Source organism: Podarcis gaigeae (genome assembly GCF_964106915.1).
Source record: "Podarcis gaigeae genome assembly, chromosome: 11".
Classification (NCBI taxonomy): domain Eukaryota; kingdom Metazoa; phylum Chordata; class Lepidosauria; order Squamata; family Lacertidae; genus Podarcis; species Podarcis gaigeae.
The window spans coordinates 3,037,828-3,060,431 of NC_139687.1; the positions used below are offsets into that span (position 1 = coordinate 3,037,828).

Consider the following 22,604-nt stretch of genomic DNA (forward strand, 5'->3'; position numbering starts at 1 on the left):
TCATTTTAGGCGTTGGGGACTTTCAGTTGCAATAAAGGATGCAGCGCTCTTCAGGTGCAGCCCTCATCCTGCCAATGCAGAGGGTTCCAGACTATGTAGGGTGCCCATGTACCCTACTCTACAGAGCACAGCTGTCAAGAGTGCATCAAACTAGAAAAAAGGGTCATGAAAACCTTACTTTTGCTTTGCCTTTTGCAAAAAAAAAAAAAAATCACTTAGCAATAATTGGATTAACTTCATTGGCCACTGTACAATGGTCTCTTTGCCTTTTGCAAATGATGGAGACATGCCTTTGAATTATGACATTGACTTATTCCGATGGAAACACAATTTCTTCTTCTTTCATCTCAGGAGGAATGAACACATTTAGCACTTTAAGATTATATGTTGCAAATGTATATCTGGAAAGTAATCCATGAATATGTTGCTTCTTTGGAAGAAATGCCATTCCTATAGAGTGTTTACCTTCAAGTCTGTTATTTCCCCCTAGGCCTTAACTGTAACCTGTAACATTCTCTCTCTTTTTCCCTTCAAAATAAGTGTGTGAAGATAACAGCCACGTTGACAGGTTGTGATAATAGGGCTTTAGGGCTTGTTATCTTCAGAAGGTACTAATCCTGTTAGTGCACAGATTAAAGGTTTGGGGAAAATTGATAAATCACACAGGATACAAATCTGAAGGCTGTACATTTTTATAGAGCACTGGTTTGCTCTTTGGTGAACATGGAGAGATGAAAAAGAAATAGCAGGCCTGCTCATTATTCACAGCAGGATGTTGGCTGCTTGGCACATTTACTTGGAAACAGGTCCTATTGGTTTCAGCGGGACTTACTTTGGTGTAAGTGACTGGGGTAAGGATCACAGGCTACACCCTAAGGCTTTTGTCTGTCAAAAATGTAGCAGCAGGTGCACATGTAAGAGAACAACGGGTTGCCATTTTGTGATGATGGTATCATATGGTTCAACTGCCCCCATGAGATCAAAGCAGATCTTACCATATCGAGTCTCCTCCATCATTTCAGAAATGAAAATAGAGATAGACAAATGTGTGTGTTTTTTAAAATTATATTCTACCTTTTGTCACCAGAGCTAACAAAAATATATTTAAATGAAAGAGCACAATTTTGTCTTTTAAATCAGAAGATAACCTGCTGCAGTGTAAACAGAAACATAAATATTTTGAAATATTTCCAGTAGCAGTTCAAAACACATGATTTAGTAAAAGGAGCATCTTCACAGAGCTTTAGGATTTTGAAACAAACTGGAAAGCTCTTTAAGGACCAGCCTGTGAAAGCCTCACTCCCCCCACCCCACCCCCAGCTAGGAGGCTGGATGCTGCATTCTGGCCCAATTGTAGGTTCTGGTTGCTCTTCAAAGGAGGCTCCACAGAGAGTAAATTACAGTAAAGTGATCTTAATACTGGATACTAGTTATGTAACGTAATCAGCCAAACTAGAGTCTTCTGAAAGTCATATAGTTGTTTATCTCTTTGACATCTGCAGGGGGCAGGGCATTCCAAAGGGCTGGCATGACTACCGAGAAGGCCCTCTGCCAGGTTCTCTGTAATCTCACTTCTCACAGCGAAGGAACTGCCAGAAGGCCCTCGGAGCTGGACTTCAGTGTCTGGGCAGAACGATGGGGGTGGAGACGCTCCTTCGGGTATACTGGGCTGAGGCCCTTTAGGGCTTTAAAGGTCAGCACCACCACCAATAATGCCTGGGTTTTTTTGGTTGATTTGTTTCAGCTGTAAAGTTTGGAAGAATGTCCAAAAAGCAGAGGGACAGCTTGTACGCCGAGGTACAGAAGCATCAACAGCGACTGCAGGAGCAACGGCAGCAGCAAAGTGGCGAGGCTGAAGCCTTGGCCCGAGTCTACAGCAACAGCATCACCAATGGCTTGAGCAACCTAAACAATGAAACTGGTGGCACTTATTCAAATGGGCATGTCATTGACCTGCCAAAGTCCGAAGGCTATTACAATGTGGATTCTGCCCAGCCCTCCCCAGATCAGTCTGGCTTAGACATGACTGGAATCAAACAGATCAAGCAGGAACCTATCTATGACCTCACTTCAGTACCAAACTTGTTTACCTATAGCTCTTGCAACAATGGGCAATTAGCTCCTGGGATAACCGTGGCAGAAATAGGTAAGAAAAGTCTACCTTTAACCTCTCATAATGACTCTGTGTGCTTGTATTTCTAACCCTGCAGTTTCCTTTGGAATGGATTGGTCCTGAAGCATATGTATGACTGGGTTTGTTGTGGAATCAGTTAACAGAATTCTAAAATGTTTACATTGCGTAAATGGAGCAATTCATGATCTGTTTATGAAGCTGAAACACCAGAGCCACTGATGAATCAATCAAGTGATAATTACTAAATAGGGAGCTTGTATCAAACGAGCTCATTATCAGGAGGGCTTTAATGATCTTTTTGACAACTATACACATTCTTGTCAACAAAGAGCTCTGAAGGTGGATCATTAATAGAACTCACTCTTAAATTAATTACAATGCACAACATCATTGTTTGATCTTGCACTGAACACTCTGGATTTATACCAGTAAAACTGCATTCCGGATCTCGAATAGATGGGTTCATACTGTCTTTGTAAACTCTTTGGAAGATGTGGTTTCATGTGTTAGGGTATCATTTATCCAACTTTGATGGTGATGATTGATAATCTTGTTGTTAGGTGTCTTGCATAGCAAGAAAAGTGATGTTTTCCTGGTGAGCAATGTTTGGTTCAAACCCATAAGAAGTGCTTTAATTACAGAAACCAACCAGTTGTTTACCTTGCTTTCAGGTGATGCATACTGTACTGATATCTATGGCAGAGTTTCTCTTGTATTTTTAAAACTTATCCTCCCTTAAAGTCCCTTTAATTTATGTTAAGTTTCCTAATACCCCAGCCATAATAGGTGGCGATTTTAACGCCCGCACAGCAGCAAACTGGGACTCGCTGACCAAAGCCAAATGGTGGGTTACTCCAAACCTTGATAATTATGATCTGGAACATATCATGAGGAGAACTTCTAAAGACCACAGAGCAAATGAGGCTGGAGTACTCCTCTATCAAATGGCCATCTGTTTAAATCTGGTCCCCTTAAATGGCACATGCCCCCCTGACATTCCTGGGGATTTTACCCACCTGAGCGTTAAATCAAACAGCGTCCTCGATTACCTGTTGGTCTCCAGGGATCTACTTAAGTGCATTTCCACCTTTAAGATTGAGAATATACAATCTAGTGATCATCTTCCCCTTGTAGCCAAGCTCTCCCTGAACTGGCAGTCGGAGGCTCATAGACATGCGACCCAGATGGTAACCAACGAATCTCTCCAAGTAAGAGGAATCAAATGGTCGGAGACCCAGGCTCAAAGGTACCAGGAATTCTTTCAAAAAGTAATCCTCGGGCCCCATCCCAACATAGGCTCTGCCTCAGACGAGCATAGCATAGTGCTGAAATGCTTCCACCATCATACGACTGATCTTACGTCCTTCTTCAGGTTACCACCCAAAATATTAAATCGAAATGAATATACTTACGGTGCCCCCTGGTATAATTCTCAGTGTAAACAAGCAAGACAGCGCCTCCGTGCTATATATAATGTATATAAGACCTCCGATGCAGCTACTCTGCCAGCTAGTTATGCACAAGCCAAGTTAGTTTACAAACGCACACAGAAAATTGCCAAACGTGAGTGGCAACACAATCGCTGGCAGGCTTTGATTACTGCTTCAAAATCACACAGATCCAGGGAATTCTGGTCTTTGATCAACAGAAGGGTGAGGAAATACCCAAGGGCATTCATCCCTGCACCGACATGGGAATTGTTCCTGAAGAAATGCTTCTCACAGGCAGATGCTCCCTCCGACCACCTGACGCATCTGTTTACCCACCTACCTATTTGGCCTCCCACCGATCCTGACGAAATAGCCAAGCTAATAGCTCAGCTGAAATCGGGTAAAGCCCCAGGGCCCGATCTGATCCCTGCTGAAGCCATTAAACTACACCCAAAATGGTGGGCTGGCATCTTGGCCAAAACCTTCGATGCAATCAATGCTTCTGGCCTCATCCCCAAAATATGGAAGGAGGCCATTATAGTACCAATTCATAAAAAAGGTTCTCCAATGGAGCCGGAAAACTACCGTAACATCAGCCTCCTTTCGATCATAGGGAAAATTTATGCCAGCTTTTTGCTGACTAAACTATTGCGATGGGTAGATGAGACTAATCAGATTGGCCACGAACAAGCAGGGTTCAGAATTAAACGCTCTACAACCGATCATGCGATAGTTCTTTACCATCTGGCACGAAAGTACTCCTCTCCCCCCCCGGGGCTACCTCTGTGCTGCCTTCTTAGACCTAAAGGCAGCCTTTGACAGCGTTCCTAGAAATATTCTATGGGAGAAACTTGCGAAACAGGGCATTGATAGAAGACTCCTATGGCTTATAAGTCAGCTCCACGAAGGTACCCTTGCTAGAGTGAGACTTACTCCTGCGGGCGACCTCACAAATTCGATACCAATAAACAAGGGAGTGCGCCAAGGATGTATATTGGCTCCCTGTCTATTCAACCTATTCATCAGCGACATGCGAGCACCCCTAGTTAACTCATCTCCAAGTACACACGCGCCTAGACTTGCGGACTACCGCTGCCCACTCCTTTTATATGCGGACGACGCGGTAATTCTATCTTATACACGTGTTGGACTAACCAGAGCTTTGAAGATCTTTGCCACGTATTGTCAACTCAACCAATTAACCATCAACCATGCTAAATCCAAGATTCTGATTTTCTCCAGAAGCCGGAGATTATACGAATGGAAGCTTGGTGGAGCAAAAATAGAGCAAGTCCTAAAATTTCAATACCTAGGAGTTATTTTTCAACACAATTTGGGGTGGAAAGCTCAAATTCAACACCTACTTAACAAGGCCAAAACTCTGTCATATGCTGTCAGGGGTTCAGGAGCAGAGGCACAGGAGAGGGAGGAAATGGAGAGCGAGGGGGAGGAATCCGAGGGGGGCATAGGCAGTGACAGTGGTCAGAGGGATTCCACGAGCCTCTCCAGCGAATCGGAAGATTCACAGAAGGGAGCGCCGATGGCCAGGGCAAGGGGGGTGCCAAGGGGGAAACCCCAGAAGGAAGGGGCCAGCGGGGACTCCCAGAGCAGCAGTTGGAAATCAGGACCAGCTTCCCCACCAGAGCGCAGTGGGGGGGAGGAGTCCCAGGAATCGGGACCAGTGTTCTCACTACCAGCGAGAGGAGATGAGTCAGGATTGACCACGCCTCCATCGGAGAGCGGGGAAACGGTCAAGAGGAAGGTTACCGGCTGGGCGCGCGCGCCAAGTTCAAATGTACAGGCGAGCGGCACAGCAGGCAACCCGGATAGGGAGCCGGGTCCTAAAGCCCGCTGGAAGGAGGGGGAAGACTCAGGGGGGTCAGCGTCAGAAGAGTCCAGAAAGGAGGAAACCCCAGGGAGCAGAAGGACCCAGAGGAGGAAGGAACAACGGAAGAGGTGGAGTAAGGCTAGAGTCTTAAACTGGTGTCTAGGAGGCGGAGACTCAGATGGAGCTTCGCCGGTCTAAGGTCTAGGACGTAGAGTTGCACGCTGCGGTTTGGAAATGGAAACTAATCTTCAATAAAGACTTTTATATGTTACTACTGATGAGCGTTGGTCCTCTGTGAGCTGGGACCTGGAGGCAACTCTGACATATGCGCTCCTCCGATTCTTTTTTTCGGATGGAGCTTTGCATGTTCCCTCGGCCCTAAAGGTGTTCAAGGCAAAAGTGGTTGCCGTGCTTGCTTATGCTGCCCTGCTTTGGGCCATGATGACAGATCTTGCTCCTCTTGAGACACTGCAAAATCAATTCCTGCGTCAGCTCCTAATGCTCCCCCTGTGCGTAAGCAACGCAGCCATGCGACTAGAACTGAAGATCGCATCCTTAGAAACTTGCCTGTGGAAGCAAGTCTTCAATTATTGGTTATCATTGTGGCATAGATTACCAAACCACTACCTTGTCCAATGCTTATGGCGAGATGAATTCTCTAGCCTTTGGACTAGTAGAATTCATGCCAAACTCCTGAGTTATGGAATCCCTCCTTCAGATTCCCTAAAACTAGACCAAATTACCGCTCAAAGACTGATCCGCCAAAGACTGGATGACATCGATCTACAGCGAAATTATATGCTGGGGGGAGGTGTTTGTTCGCCCCAGAACATTGGTATCACTTTAACTTACTGTGTTCCATCATACCTCTCCTCCCTTTCGACTGTTGCCCATAGACTGGCCTTCACCAAAGCGAGGTTCAACGTTTTTCCCTCCAACGTCCTGAGACATAGATTCTCAAAGGGCCAAGCCCCCGCCACATGCGAATGCGATAAGGAGACGCCGGAGTCGCTCCAGCACATCATGTTCACTTGCCCCCTGTTCAATGTGCCACGGGCAAATTTGTTGGGATCAATCATACAGAAACTAGAGGGTACCCCACCAAAATTCCACCTTGCTCAAATCTTGCAGGATAAGGATACTCATACGACCCTGAATGTGGCTAGGTTCCTAGTCGCTGTCCTTACCCAAAAGCGACGCCAAGGAGCACTACAAGCTAACTAAGGCATAGTATGCCATTCTATTTTATAGTATTTTATTGTTATTGTGGTGTTTTAGCGGCTGTTTTTTTTTCCCCACGTGCTTTTCCCCCCCCATGTGTTGTTTTTACCTGTATGGGCCTATGGCCGTAATAAATATTATTGTTGTTGTTGTTATTCACTCAGATGTATCCCTCTTCTCCTTTGCATCTGGTAAGACTTCCAGGTCATCAGGCATGTCTTCTAAACAACCTCCTCTGTACCTCCCTTCCTAGAAATTGACCATGAACAGGAGAGGTTGCCACCATTTTTCTGTCTTTGCTTTTGTGCCTTTAACAGCAGCCTGGTATGCAGCAATTTAAGCAAGACATTTCCTGGCATGAAGATGAATAAAAATGTACAAATAAAAATATGGTATCAATTGGAGGGAGCCCCCCTGGAAATGGCAGACTTGGTCCTAATCCAACCAAAACATGTAATAATTGCAACGTTTTAAAAATGGAAATGTGATATTAAAATCCGTTTGATCTAGTTGCATTAGTGATAAACAAAGTATGAGTCAGTGATTGGGAGGGGTGGAGAATACAATAGCTACCCTGTTAGGTCCCAGGCCATCCCATGAGAAAGCATGATTGAGGGTTGAAAAGGTTCTAACCACATTTTCCAGATTGGGATCATAGCGCTTAGCTCCTTGCAAAACTGAACAATGCTTCCTTTTGCTTTAAAGCTGCATAAAAGCCTTGAATGCTCAGCACTCTATGCAGATTACTTGTGCTGCCTTTAAAGCAAGTCTGCCAATCCAAGCTTGTTCTAGTATTGCCAGCTCCTGAGCAAATGGGGAATCCTGTGCCTTGGCTTGACAAAGAAAAGGTTAGCAGTTGTGCTGCTAAAAAGCTGCACCCCATAGATGCCAAGCTACTCCTTGCTCTGCTGTCCTTAAAAACTCACAGGGACTCTTTTAGAACAGGAGTTGGAAATCCTAGTGTGAGTTTTACACAACACAATTTGTTTTCCAAAGACACCACACATTCATCAAAGTGGAAAAGTTCCCCAGATGTATTAAACAGGGCTCAGGGTGGCATATACTTCTATACTGAAACATGTTTATACATACCTTGTCTTTGTTTTCATTGAAACACCCCAATTTCTTGTGCTGATTTGAAATGGTATAGAAACTTTTATCCTACGAGGAAGCTTGAGACTTTTTGCTAAAAGGCTATATTAGAGATCCCTAGCCTGTTCCCCGGGCTGAATGCCCTGGGGAGGCTTAAGCCAGTTGATGCTTGCAGTTTAGGGGTGCTTGTTGGGTGCTATGCAAATGTCACTGCTTCGGACTCTGCTGAATTTACCCAAGGCAGTAGCTCATCCCGTGTTTGAATGTGTTTACTAGACATCAATTAGCTACAGAATACACCCCATTTTATGCAATTTCTTTCAACCCAGATTTCTTCGTTGCACACAAACTGATTCATCTAGGGACTCCTTGTGCTACTGTTCCTTTTATCTTTCTTCCCCACAACTACTTTTTAAGATCCCACATAGAAAATCATTTTTAATTACTCTACTCTTCCTTTAAAGATCCTGTGTATGCATCTCAACTATATTTATATGGATCAATATTGCCATCTAGTGAGTAATTTAACTACTACTATAGCAAGAGCCTAGGCAGATGCAATTGAGATGCAATCAAATAACAGGGTATCTATTTAAAAGTTCTAATCATATTCAATAATTATTTTGACACCATGCCTGGACAAATTCAAAGGGAGCCATCCCCCCCCCCCCGTAAACTATATTACTGCCTATGCTAAACTGTACTTAGACCATTTATTCAGAAGTGGTTCTCACTTAGTACCAAATGAATTATTCCCAAGTAAAGCATGTATATGATTACCGTCTTAAGTGCTCTCAAGAATCCTTGGAATGAAGCCTTGTAAATTACAATACAAAAAATTACTTGATTCTCTCTGCATTTCTAAAACAAAATTTAAAGTCAAATAAAGCAATGTTAAATGAAGTTCTCCCACAGTATCCGCCATCTACTAATTTCTACTGTCTCAGAAATTACTGTTAAACATTATTAAATGTTCATACCTGAAAACGGCACATATTTCCCCCTCTTCTAAACTCCCCTAAGTTTAAATGGTTAGGGTTAGGGGGCTTTGTCTGAAAAGGCACTCACTTCAAAAAGTGCGTATGCAATACTGTTCTCTCTCAACAGTCTCTCTTGTACTGCCCCATTGGCAGGATGCACAAATCAAACCCTAAATCTAGCCCTTTCTCTGTTTATGCTTTTTTCACAGTATTACATTCACTTCACCACATTTCCATGTTGATTTGTGATTTCTTTTAAAAGTCCTCATGGAAATTCATTAGCATTTTATTGCAGGTTTCTCTTTAATGTACACATTTTTGTATGCAGCTTTGTGTAATAGTCAAATGTTTGCAATGAATTTCCCTAATGCCATTTTGTATGTTATTTTCATCAATATAAGCGTTGTTATGCACACTTTCCCCAATATATGCATTTTTATAAGCAGTTTTGGGTTAGGGAACCGCTTCGCAAAATTCAGAAAACTCCAAATTTTGAAGGTTAGATGAGTTTCAGTTCATATATTGTTTGGGGAAGTGTTGATTAGGTGGGTTTTGCATTTTAAAAGTTAGCATTGTGGCTTCACTGCTTCAGGCTGGTTGTGTTAAAAGGGTTTAAAACCTGGGGAAATAGGGGAAAGACTCCATCCCATCCCCTGTGTTGTTCCTACTCTGAATTTGGGGGTGTGCAGTGGAGATCACCATGCTGTGGCCAGCTGTGCTGCACAGCCTAGTCATGTCCAACATTATTTCTCTGGTGTGTATTGAAGGTTGTTTATGCTGGGAGGGTGAAAGTCATTTATGTTCGGATGTTGAAGGCTGTTTATGCTATTGCCACCAAAGTCAGAATGCTGAAAAATTGTGGGATGGAGAAAGAGTAAAGGTGGCTGGTGCTCATTGGACTGGTGAGGAGGAAGGCAGAGATGTCAACAAGAGGTGGAGCAGAGCTAACAACAGGCAGAGCCAACTAATTCTAGATTTGCCCCGTCCTCTCCGTGACAAGTTCTACAGAGGAGCAAGAAGCTGTCAGGCAGCACCACCCCCTAGGCTGGGTGTAAGTAAGTAAGAAGGCAGATTGGGGCTGGCTGAGAGCAGACAGCAATTGGTAGGGCAGTGCCCCATTTGCTCTAGCAGACAAGCCTCCACTGGCAGTGAGGTGCAGAGAGAAAAATAGAGACATGTGTGCTATCTCAGGAATAGCTGAGAGTAATGAGGCTGCAAAGAAATCCATGGGAGAAGGAAAGAAAAAAAGAAGAATAATAGAAGGGTAGCTGCAGCTCTCTGGGGTGGTAGAAGGAAAGGAGAATGTGATGAGCTACAAAAGGGAAAATGAGGCTGTTGAGAGACCTGGAGGTAAAGGAAAAGCGAAAGAGGGAGAAGCTCAGAGAGGGTTACAGTCATGTATGGCGGTGCAGAGGGAAAGCGAGAAGCGAGTGGACTGGGCTGGGCTGTGATACAACAGAGCACAGGATGAAGTAGAGGGGGGAAAGGAAGGAAGCAAGATGAACAGAATTATTTTTTTTAAAAAGTGTGTGTTTTGGAGTGAAGAGAAAAAAAGCAAAGGATTAAAAAGAGCACAGTGATAAAATTGAAAAAAGAAAAAGAAAAAAACTTTTGTAGGTAACATAGCCATGCTATTCTTGGGTGAGAAAAAGGTTCCTAGTAAACAGTAGAGTGATTTACGCTGTGCATCCCTGCTATAAATTAATCCAGTTCATCATATGTTCTGGGCCATCTAATAAGGTCACTATAAAATTGACAAATGATGGCCCTTGGCAGTGTTCCTAATTGAGGTTTAATCAATTTACACTAGTGCCAAAGCCTTTCAAATATCCTCCTTTTTGTTTGGAATGGCAGTGAGTGTTCCAGGTGGGAGTGGAAGACACCATCTGCCTGCAGTGAGCTGGAGCCCCCCCCCCCACACACACACACTTCATGTTTTGTTTATGCCACATCATTTTGAGGGCAAAAGATTGGGAAGGAGAGGGGGCAATTTTCTCATAAAAATGTTTCTGCGAAGCAGCCAGGATAATTAGTCCTGCTCCAGTGTGATGCATCACTGCTACTATAATAAAACACACACAGAGAGAGATTAAAAATGTCAAAATGTTTAGCTCAACATATTCAGCAGCATTTTACTATGTTGTGAACTACCCTGTGATCTTTGGATGAAGGGCGATATACAAATATCATCATCATCATCATTACAGTTGACAATGATCCAAAGGAGTGTATATACAAGCACACTCAACTTGTTTTTAGAGGTGTTTAAAAAGAAAGACAAAAAACTGCCCCACAGAACTCCCCAGCTGTTCTATCAACTCTGAGGAATCTCCTAGGATTGGCACAAGAGATCCCTGGGACATGGGTACATTTACCTTTTAGCAATGGCTTGGAGCCAAAGGTATTTTAAAATTGGCAGACTACATTATTTGATTTTTGACCCTTAGAGCTTTACATAAGATGGTTTGATATTTACTTACTTGCATATTTTCTAAAATGTATTATATGCTGATATTGAGTTACTGATATCAAATGAATGGACCTTGGTTTATAGAAGGATAAAAAATGGTTATAGAAGTGAAAGATTATAGAAGGGAAGGAGGGAGGGTTGGAGAGAGAGAGAGAGAGAGAGAGAGAGAGAGAGAGGGAGGGAGGGAGGGAGGGAGGGAGGTGAATCCCATATTGTAGCTTGGTGATAGCAGTGGGCCCCAGGTCTGAAGAAGTTGGGCTGCTTGTCCCATCACCTCCTAAAATGAAGTTGTAATTCACCATGGAGGGCACCATTTTGATTAGGGCCATTTCAGAAGTGATATTGTCCTGCTCATTTTTGAAAGTAGTTAGAAAATGGGCATATTTTATGTGAATCACAGATACAGAATTTTCCAAAACACATGTCCAATATCTGCATTTGACTCTCCCATTATTGCTGAGAAATACATATTTCTTTGCTTTGCTAAAGTATGGGAAACATGTCGCACAGGTTTCTTGTTCCATATGCTAACTAGAAAATCTGTGTATATTTTACAAGTCATTATTTTCCACCACTGAAAGTTGCATCTATTTTTGTTTCATGTTGGTATGACCTCAACAGCCTGACTTTAGTCAGCTCTGCCTGCTTACAATCTGTCCAGGGAAGGGCACAGCCTGTCACCTTCGTCTTCCTTACTCAGAGGCCGCAACCGGACCATGAAGCCCTATCATGTCACTTGAAGCAGTTACGTCTCCCGTCAAAGAACTCTGGGAACTGTAGTTTGCTAAGGGTGCTGAAAGTTGTTAGAAGACCCCCTTTTCCCTCACAGAGCTACAACCCCCAGGTTTGTCTGGGAAGAGGGACTAATTGTTGAACCACTTGGGGAATGGTAGCTCTGTGAGGGGAATAGGGGGTCTCCTAAGAACTCTCGGCACCCAAAACAAACCACAACTTGCAGGGTCCTTCGGGGGAGCCATGACTATTACAGTCATATAATAGTGCTTTAAATGTATGATGTGACTGTGGCCTCAGTTATTCCTTTGTGCAGCTCAGCAGGAAGGAGGATGGGGAGAAAATTAGAAAACGTTGGATCTGCCAATCATTGCCCACTGAGAAACTACCTAATTTGCACCTCTCAAACCAATATGTAAACTGAAATCCAGGTATCCTTCAAAATTTGTACTTTTCTGCATTTTGCAATGTGGTTCTTCAAGCATATCATGTGTACAGAAATGCAACTATGAGAAAAGTCTGAAACGGAGAGAAACCAAAACTGACAGATCTGTCCATCCCAAATTCTTAAGTTGCAGAAAATAATTGTTTACAATGTTTGAGGCATCCTTGGAATAAAAATTGTTGCTGGAAGAATTTGCAAACAAGAGGAGGAGGAGGAGGAGGGGGGCTTCTTCTGATAATCACCCGAGGCATCCCTTTTCCAGAGAAAAGAAAGAATTTCCCTAATCATAAATTCATGCTTGAGATTCTAAGGAAACTCTTACTGCAAGAGAACTTGCTATCCAGAGAGAACTAACTGAAGAAACCCCAACACTCATAGCAGAAGAGAAAAGAGAATATGAGCTAGAAACGGGTAACTGAACAGAAAATGGAAAGCACCAAACATTCCCTCTGTAGTTATAGGAAGACATTGTTCTGGACAATCAAGGGGAACGGGCAATCCTTCCACAGTCATTATGGAAGTCTTTAACAGGACTTAGCCCATAAGAAGAAGAGTTTGGATTTGATATCCCGCCTTTCACTCCCCTTCAAGAGTCTCAAAGCGGCTCACATTCTCCTTTCCCTTCCTCCCCCACAACAAACACTCTGTGGGGTGAGTGGGGCTGAGAGACTTCAGAGAAGGGTGACTGGCCCAAGGTCACCCAGCAGCTGCAGGTGGAGGAGCGGAGACGCAAACCCGGTTCCCCAGATTACGTGACTACCGCTCTTAATTAGGAGATCTGTCTGTATTAAACATGTGCACATTCATGTTGAGAGGGTTTGAGCCCCATCCAGGCCCTGCCTGCAGGTTTCACCGGGAGTCTATCCAAGCCAGCCAGTGCCTCTTTAGACCATTACCTGGGCTGAATTCCTTGCTTTCATTTACAAAACAACAAGCTTTTGTCCCTCGTGGAAGCCAAGAGACAAAACGTGTGTTCTTCCCATGGGCTTCACGAGAAGCAAAGCCTTTCTCATTTTTCAGTATTTGTAGGCAATAAGTAACACAAAAGCTATAATTGACATTTATGGCAACACATTTTTCCACCCAAGAGAGAATGGAAGCAGAGAAAGAAACAATGAGGGCTGCCAGCCAGTTGCCTGCGAGAAGCTGAGCCTGTGCCATTGAGCCCGTGAAGGCAGAGGTAACAGAGAAGTGGGCAGGCGATGGCGTGCCAAGCATGCATGTGGCAAGAGAGTGTGGTGTAGTGGTTAGAGTGTTGGACCAGGATCTGGGAGACCAGGGTTCAAATCCTCACATGACGCTCACTGGCTGACCTTGGGCCAGTCACTGCCTCTCAGCCTAGCCTACTTCACAGGGATTAAATAAGGAGGGAACCATGTACACCACCTTGAGTTCCTTGGGTGAAAAGGTGGGATATAAATACAATAATATATTTGTTTTAATGTGGGAAGCAAGCAACAAGCCTGTAATTTCTGTGGTCACCACTTTAAAAATAACTACTAAGGGACAAGGTCTGAGTCCACATTTAGAGCACAAATTGTGTGTGAGAGAGAGATTGGAATCATTTCAAGATCCCCCTTTCGGGGGAACATTTTGGTGCTGACATGCCCCATCCCATATATATTCTCAAGTGTATTTATGGTTTCTTTTTTCGAGCCTTAGTGTCCTGCTCCTCTTGTCTAACGTTTGGGATGCGTTGGGTGGGTTGTTGTTGTTGTTGCTGTTGTTTTCTCCCGCATTTGTGGCAGTAAATAAGAACTTGGTGGTACAGAAAGGGAGTGTACAAATAAAAATGTTTTGATACAGGCTTGATATGACTTTCTTTTTATAATATTCCTGAAATATTAAGCTGGGGGAGCCTGCAAGTGTGAGAGGGAAAATGTTTCCAAGAACATAACGAAAATTATCCAAAGTAGCATTTGCTGTTTCAGAATGGTGTTTTCCTTATTGGACATAATATTTGGGATTAGAATCTGTTTCATCTGCTGCATATACTAGGAAGTGCAATGTTGGTCACTTAAATGAGGTGCAAATAAATTCCAGAAGGGGATCTGTATTACATCTCTTGCAGCAAAAATGAAACAGACCTGTGGCAACTTTAAGGATGCAATCCTAACCCAATTTATCCGAGAGTAAGCAGCAATGAATTCAATAGGACTTACTTCTGAAAAGACATGAATTGTGCTATAAAAGATTTATTACACTAAAGGTTTTGGTGGACACCAATCTACTTCATCAAATGCATGAAATATTATTCTCAATCTGTAGGGTGTGTGAGTGTGGGTGAGCTACAACAGCACTACTGCAATTAATAATAGAACAAGGTGAAAGCACTAAGGAAACAATACAATGTTCCCATTGGATTGGAAATCAACATGTTTTGCTTGGGTAGTGGAATAATTTCCTTAGTTTTCATGAGGATCCGAGTAATTTTTTTACATGGTTAAGGTGCATGCTACTGTTAAGTGGTTTCATTCTTCAGATGCTTGACCATAAAAAATCCAGAAGCTACTTCTCCATTTTTATTTTGTAAAGGCACTTCTGTCCAGATCAAGTGTAGAAAGAGGCAAAACAAAAAATCCAAAATGCTCCCTCCTATCACTTCCTTTTCCCCCAACAGATATTATGATATTCAGTATACAGTGGAACCTCTACTTACAACCATAATCCATTCCGGAGGTCCGGCCCTAACTAGAAACATACATAAGTAGAGGCGCACTTTTCCATAGAAAGTAATGGAAAAGTGAATTGATCCATTCTAGACAATGAAAAGCACCCCCTAAAACAGCAATTTAACACGGATTTTACTGTCTAATGAGACCATAGATCCATAAAATGAAGGCAATAATCAATGTACTGTACTATAAAATAAATAAGACAGTAAGACAGTACTTTAAATGAAAAAAAAAATAACATTTATGTTTTTTCTTACGGGCACTGATGATACAGTAGTCATTGTTTGGATGGGGGGGGGGGCTTTTATCCATTTATGCAGTCACACAATCAACCAGTAGCTGAAGTGGGGGCCACACAGTCAGAAAAACAAGTGCTCCACAGCCGGCAAACTGAGCTCCGGCAAACCAGAGGCTTCTCCCCGGCCGCGGAAGCCCCAGTGCTGCCCTGCAGCCAGCCGGCTGGGCAAGCTCTGGGCTGCCAGCAAAGCCTCTGTTCGTATCTAGAGGAAAGTTCATAAGTCGAAGCACCTACTGAAGGTTGTAACTGGAATCGTACGTAAGTAGAGCCGTACATAAATCAAGGTTCCACTGTACTCTGAGAAGCAACTTGAGCTCTGAAGTTCCCACTGAAATCAAATAGGCACATGCAATCCTTATATTCCATTGCCTACCCAAAACCTATTTGTTTTGCCAAGCATTTTTAGAGAATTTGCTTCTGTGCTGGTCATTTGTTCTGCATTTTGAAAATTTAATATTTAAAAGATTTAAAAGTTTTAAAGCTTTAATGATTTTGATGCTTGTTAAGAGTTGGAGTTTACAAATATCCGTTAAAATGAAATTTAAAAAAACCCTACAGACATAACTTACTGCTTTTCAAAAAATTAAGACTGCTTAAAAAGCAGCTCACAGGCAGAGAGCTAAACTAGTTTAACTGGGAGGACAGGCTATAAGTGTTCTGTGCCTTCTCAGCATATTCTGAAAGAAAAGCCGTTTCTGCCCCAAAATGTGTCTGTGATGGCTCTGCAAGCTTCTGTGTGCTCCCTTTTGGGTGCCTCTACACAGGCAATTCCTTCTTGTAAGGAGTGGCTGGTGCCCAGTGGGGCTGGTTGGGAAGAAGGCAGGAAGACCAACAGTAGGTGGAGCAAAGCCCCTGACAAGCAAAACAGACTCCTCCTAGGTTTGTATCCATTTTCCTCCCTGGAGTTCGGCAAGAGCTACAGTTAGACTGAGGAAGAGGCAACTAACAAGCAGTGCCACCTACTGGCTTGCTATCTATCTATCTGTTTGTTTGTTTGTGCATACTCCGCCCATCTGGCTGGATTTCCCCTGTCACTCTGGGCAGCTCCCAACAGAATTAAAAGCACAATAGAACATCAAATATTAAAAACATTAAAAACACTATCCATAAGTCTTTTCTGTCATGTTTCAATCTTAATCTTCATTTTTTAAAATAAAAGTTGTGTTTAAGTACATGTTTAAATGCTATTTAAAAACAACAACACCATATTTAAATATGCATTTTGTATAACTTTGGAGCCTCACTCTTGCATCACAATATTTAGAGGAGTATGAAATCCAAGTGATGATAAAACGTTCTGATATGCACAATAGTCCAGAAGGTGCAGATCAGATGTGTTTTAATTGCAATTGACAGAATCAAATTAAGCATCCTTACTACCCAAGGAGCAGCAAAAAGGTGGTACAGTCAGTTTTTAGGTCCTCAAAACCAGCTTCGCCCTGTAGTTAGCCTTGACTGCAGCCGTGGTAAAGGCATCCCTGCCACTGAAAAACATTACAAAATGCATCTGTAGCTTTGCTATAATGTTTGAACAGAGCAGGAGAGGAACACCAGTAAAATCATCTTATTGTGAACTGCAGTGGCTCAAGAGTTGCTGCTTGCCTTGCGGTACTTTTCATGTCTTTTCACAAATTGTTGTGATTCTACCTTTAAGCTTTGCTTTGTTTCTTTTTAAATGAAAAGCAGTAGAGTATAGGAATATTTTAAATAAATCGATAAGTCATGAGAAATGAAAAGCAAACCATCATGAGACAAGGGCTAGCCCCTTCCATTTGTCCACAGGTGGGGATCCTCTGGCCTGCCAAGCTTCAGAGCCTGTTTTGGGCAAAACCATGCTCATCCTTGCCAGGCCTGATGTGAGATATAAGTCAGCAAGCATGGGGTGGGTGAGTCAAAAGCACCAGGGAAACAATGATTGCCCTCAACAAGAAATGTTTATCCTGTTGTATTTACAGCCCGTGAGTGTTTTCCTTAAAACTACTGATAGGTTCACATGAGAATAAGTGTTCATGGATGACCCAAAATGAAGATCCCGAATGTCCCTGTTTAGAAACCTGAATTTGAGCTCATCAAATCCTGTTGTTGGTGTCTCTTAAACATCAGCAGAGAATCCTGTAGCAAAGCTCATCTGTAGCTTAATCTCTGTTGCTGTAAATTCCATTTATAAAACTAATGCAACTAATTGCCTCTGGTTCACTGACTTTTCTCCTGGTGCAGTCCCACTCTTAGCTCCTCCAGAAAAAGATATGCCAGTCTTTTGGACTGGGGTTCAGAAGCATGCCATTTATCACAAATGACCTAGCAGTTGGGGCCAGTAATATTAGTTCTAGTTAAGAAAGAGAATGTGTGATAAAATGATACAAATAAATACTTCCAAGCACCAGAGTAAAGCCATGGAGCCAATACAGCATTAATTCAAAATGGATCCCTAAGAGAACTCAAGTCAGTGTATAAGCTGAAATGAGCTCTTAGCTACTCAACTGTATCCTAAGGGTAAGTAGCAAATTAAAATTCATTATTCATTTTAATTGAGGATGACTATCAGTATTTTAGGAGACATACTTCAAAGTTCTGTTATTCCCTGTGCATAAGAAGTGGATGCTAAGAAAGCAGGGCTCTCTCAAGAGAAAAGAGGAACAAATGAAAGAAAGAAGGTGCTTCGGAGACACACTGAGCACGCTGGGCTCTGAACAGTTTATTCTTGGGCCAGGCAGGAAAGACCTAAATAAAAAGACACGAGGGCCGTACGCTGAATCACATTATGGGGCTAGCGACGTGTCTGACCTTTATGCCACATTAAGGATCTCTCTCCAATACTGTTAGTAGCGTAGGAAATGGGGGGGCACAGGGGTGTAGGGCATCACGGGGCTTGCTGGGCGGCTCAACAACTTTGGGAAATCTCTTTTAAAAAGCTCCGCCCCAGACACCAGCAGGGGGTGGTGTTAGTCTTCCACCAACATTCCTATTGGTCAATTGACTGACTGACACCAACATGTGATAAAGAAGTCAAGGATGTGCTGCAGTTTTAAGCAGATTTCATTCTTTCTTCTGAGTAGTGAAGCTTCAAAGGAAACCGGATTTTTTGTGAGGAGAGCCACAAATTGTGAAATTTTCAGACTTTCAGAAATCTCAAATCTAGGAAAGGTTTGAACTTTTTCTTTCATTCATTTTTAAGCATCTTTTTTGTTTCCTGGGTACTTTTATTCTGATCGTCTATTTATAAAAATGATCCCACCAAGATTGCAGGATATCAAAGTGAAAGGTTGTGCAGGGTCAGCACTGCAGGGGAAAGAGGGGGAGCCTCGAAAGCACGCCAGTGCGAGTAGATAAATAGGCACCACTGCGGCAGGAAGGTAAACGGCATTTCCGTGTGCTCTGGCACTCGTCACAGTGTCCCTTTGTGCCAGAGGCAGCTTAGTCCTGCTGGCCACATGACCCAGAAAACTGTCTGTGGTTAAACGCCAGCTTCTTTGGCCCGAAAAATGAGATGAGTGCCGCACCCCTTAGTCATCTTCGAGTGGACTTAACCATCCAGGGGTTCTTTACCTTTTTACCTAATCAGTGCTCACCCCCCACCCATTTTCTGCCCTTTCTTAGTAGATTTCACTGTAAGACATTAAGAGCTCTAACTTCAATTCCCTTCTTGTTTCAGATTTTTGCACATTCAAATTTTAAACAGAAACGCCATCTCCTAAAACAGACTGAATTGTTCTAAGTCTAAAACAGACTTAAATTGTTCTAAGTAAATAATTAATAAGAATCAGGAAATGAAGCAAAAAGGTCAAAGTCAAAAAAGGATCTTAGGTATTCATTTCCAAGTGTATTTATTTACTTTATCCAGGAAAGCGCTTTACTGCTTTTGAGCTTGTGCTCCTAAATTTAGTGTACAGCTTCCTATAAAACAAGGAAATGTTAAACTCTCATTTAAAAATACCACAAAACTATGCAACACAATACACTGCTTGCTTGCTAAAGGAACATAGGGAAGAAATGGCATAGACTTCCTTTGAAATAACAAGTCCCATCTATAGGCCTCATTTGTTTGGCATCCTACTTCTGGCACAAGGCATCTCTGAGAAGAAGGCGCTGTTCCTATGAACAGTCTGAGCAGCACAGGACCCCAGGTCAGTCTAGGCAGGCTGCTAGTAGGGGCAGAGAGAGGGAAGAGGGAAAGAGGCAGCTTAATCCTTTCCCCTCTGGTCATTTTCAGATGGAGAGAATTTTTAAGGCAATAATCAGTCTGGAGTCTAATGAGCCAGAAGTTGCTTAACCCTTTTCTCTCTGGTCCTTTTCCAACTCGTAAACACTCCCCCACAATGTTTCTTCATCTTCATCCCCATTTTTTCACCTCCCAGTACGTAAAAACACAGTTTGGAATGATTATGAGCTGAAAAATAACCAGCAGAGAGAAAAAGGTTTTGTAGCCTCTGTCCATTCATTCTTCTTCTGACCAATCTTAAAACCTGGGTGATTTTTTTACTCTGAGGTAAAATAATGATCTCAATGTAAAATGTTGTTTGAGCCTGTATCTGTGTGATCATGCCCATTCCCCAACTCTGAATTGGGCTCCAAATTTCATGGTTTTAGGCAAATGATATTTAACACTCACAGAGAAAAGCATATCAGTTTATTTCTTGGGCTTGCAGGAGGCAACCTATCTTTGGCAAAAAGCCTTCACACTTTCCAAGAGAGTTATAGAGATGAAGTTGAGAAGTATGAGCAGCTGGTACTTCACAAAGCCAATAAGATTTAAGAAACAGAAATAAAATATGGGCTGTAGCATGAAGTGTAAATCCAGTATATAATAAATTGATGCTTTCTTACTAAAGTAAATAACTATCATTTTTAACAGCATCTTAAGATCTAAGTGATAATGCTCCTTTTCTGTACATGTCCATGTTGTTGATATTTTATTTAAGCCTTCAGTGAAACTCACATCTTAGCTATAAGTAACCTTTGAAGATACACTTCTGCAGAAAAGTCTGCTGTAGTCTAAAAATAAGGGACTATGGTGTCAGGAAGAGAATCTACTGAAATCAGAAATAGAAAAGGTCAGTTGCTATTTTGAAAGCTGTGTACTATATAACTCCAGTTTTGACATGAGCACTCTGCGCCACACACTGTCATTTTCCGGCATCATTGCATTATATAATCCCTATGGAACTCAAAGCGGGTGGAGGGTCACTTTTCAATCATCTAGGAGTCACTTCCATGGCACAGATTGTAACACTGGGAGAATGTATACCACGTCTACCTGCAATTCAAATAGCAATCCAGCAACCTAAGTCTGAAGCATGTTGAGCCGAGAACAATTGAAATAGCTTCCATTTATACCTGGTGTGGTCATGATATGGAGAACTGTCAATATGTACTTCCACATCATGTGTGAACTGACCATGCTGTCACTGACTTAGGACATTTCCACACAATGCAGAAGCACTTGTTGACTCTGTACATGTCTTAATAGATGTTGAAAGCCACCCAGAATGATAGTAATCTCCATTCCTTTATTGCATTAGCATACGGCCATAGCAGGATAAGACAAAAAATAAAATGCTAGAGACAAGCAACCAAACAAGATTCAAAGCGATATTACTGGCGTTATGACATTTAAATTACCCTAAGACAATAATGTAAAGATTTAGTTGCCGGTGCCGGGAATCTAAAATGCGGATGTATATAAAGCATATAATGGCCCCAAAATAGGCTCGGCACATTAAGTTAAAAAGGTAATAAAAAGAATTAAAACAGGTCCAGGTCTAGGACACAATACCCAGTCAGGGTACATTAGTGCAGCGACTAAAATAAGGCATCACTCTAGCCCATTTTAAGCATTGCCTGTATAGCATATAGATAGGCCAGACTTATGAGTAGATAAAGTAAAGTGTGTTCTCCTTCATGGAGAGCACGTGTTGCGGTGGGGGCGCCAGGACACTCCAAAGTTGGGGGCGGGCTAACTGATTGTTGGCCACTGATGCGATTGGGGCTTCCCTTGTTGTTGGGAAGAAATTAATGTTGCCATTTATTGATTCGACACACAAAGGGTAAATAATAATAATCATAATAAAAAAAATTATTTATATCCCACCCTCCCCAGCCGAAGCCGGGCTCAGGGCGGCTAACAATCAAATAATCAAACAGTCAAATAATCACACATTCTAAAAATATTTCATTATAAAAATTAATTAAAATCAAATTGATGGCAACCGATTAAGCAAAATTCTGTGCAGGTTGCCAGAGGAGGGAGTCAGGCTGAGCCCTAACCAAAGGCCTGGTGGAACAACTCTGTCTTGCAGGCCCTGCAGAAAGATGTCAGGTCCCGCAGGGCCCTAGTCTCTTGTGACAGAGCGTTCCACCAGATTGGAGCCGCAGCCGAAAAGGCCCTGGCTCTAGTTGAGGCCAGCCTGACCTCTCTGAGGCCTGGGACCTTGAGGATGTTATTATTTGCAGACCGTAGGTTTCTCTGTGGGGCATACCAGGAGAGGCGGTCCCGTAGGTATGAGGGTCCTAGGCCCTATAGGGCTTTAAAGGTTAAAACCAGCACCTTGAACCTGATCCTGTACTCCACCGGGAGCCAGTGCATCTGGTATAGTACCGGATGAATGTGATCTCGCAGCCATTAGGGACCTCTAACCATTAGGTCCAGTCACGAACGACTCTGGGGTTGCGGCGCTCATCTTGCTTTATTGGCCGAGGGAGCCGGCGTACAGCTTCCAGGTAATGTGGCCAGCATGACTAAGCCACTGGCGAACCAAAGCAGTGCACAGAAACACTGTTTACCTTCCTGCCAGAGCGGTACCTATTTATCTACTTGCACTTTGACGTGCTTTCAAACTGCTAGGTTGGCAGGAGCAGGGACCGAGCAATGGGAGCTCACCCCATCGCGGGGATTCGAACCGCCGACCTTCTGATCGGCAAGCCCTAGGCTTTGTGGGTTAGACCACAGCGCCACCCACGGCCCTTATGAGTAGATACAGGTATACTATAAATCCTTGGCACTTTATATTTCATGGGTATGATTTTGGATAAAAATTGAAATGCAAGAATTGGTCCTGGGCTAAGCTATGAAAAATGTGAACCCAGGTCACTTTTTACTGAATGCCACAAAGGAGAGTCATAGATTGTTTCTCTGCTGAATATAATGTAAAATCCCTTTCTTCCCCCAATGGCAACATAGGCTGGATCTACACTGACCTATTTAATGTTATTAGAACCATATTAGATATATTGTTCTAAAATGTCACTTGTAAAATAAAGCATTTATTATCTTTGTTTTTTTCACCAAAATGCTGTCTCATA

The 22,604-nt window shown here is 42.7% G+C and overlaps 1 protein-coding gene across 2 annotated transcripts in view; it reads left to right on the forward strand.

The window, feature by feature from the left end:
- The window catches only part of RORB (RAR related orphan receptor B), a 158,464-nt gene that overhangs the window by 116,122 nt on the left and 19,738 nt on the right, over positions 1 to 22,604 (forward strand). For both annotated transcript variants that reach the window (XM_083702076.1, XM_083702077.1), the window contains exon 4: positions 1,745 to 2,146. In XM_083702076.1, the coding sequence (XP_083558202.1) occupies positions 1,745 to 2,146 (402 nt within the window). The remainder of the gene's footprint in view (positions 1 to 1,744; positions 2,147 to 22,604) is intronic.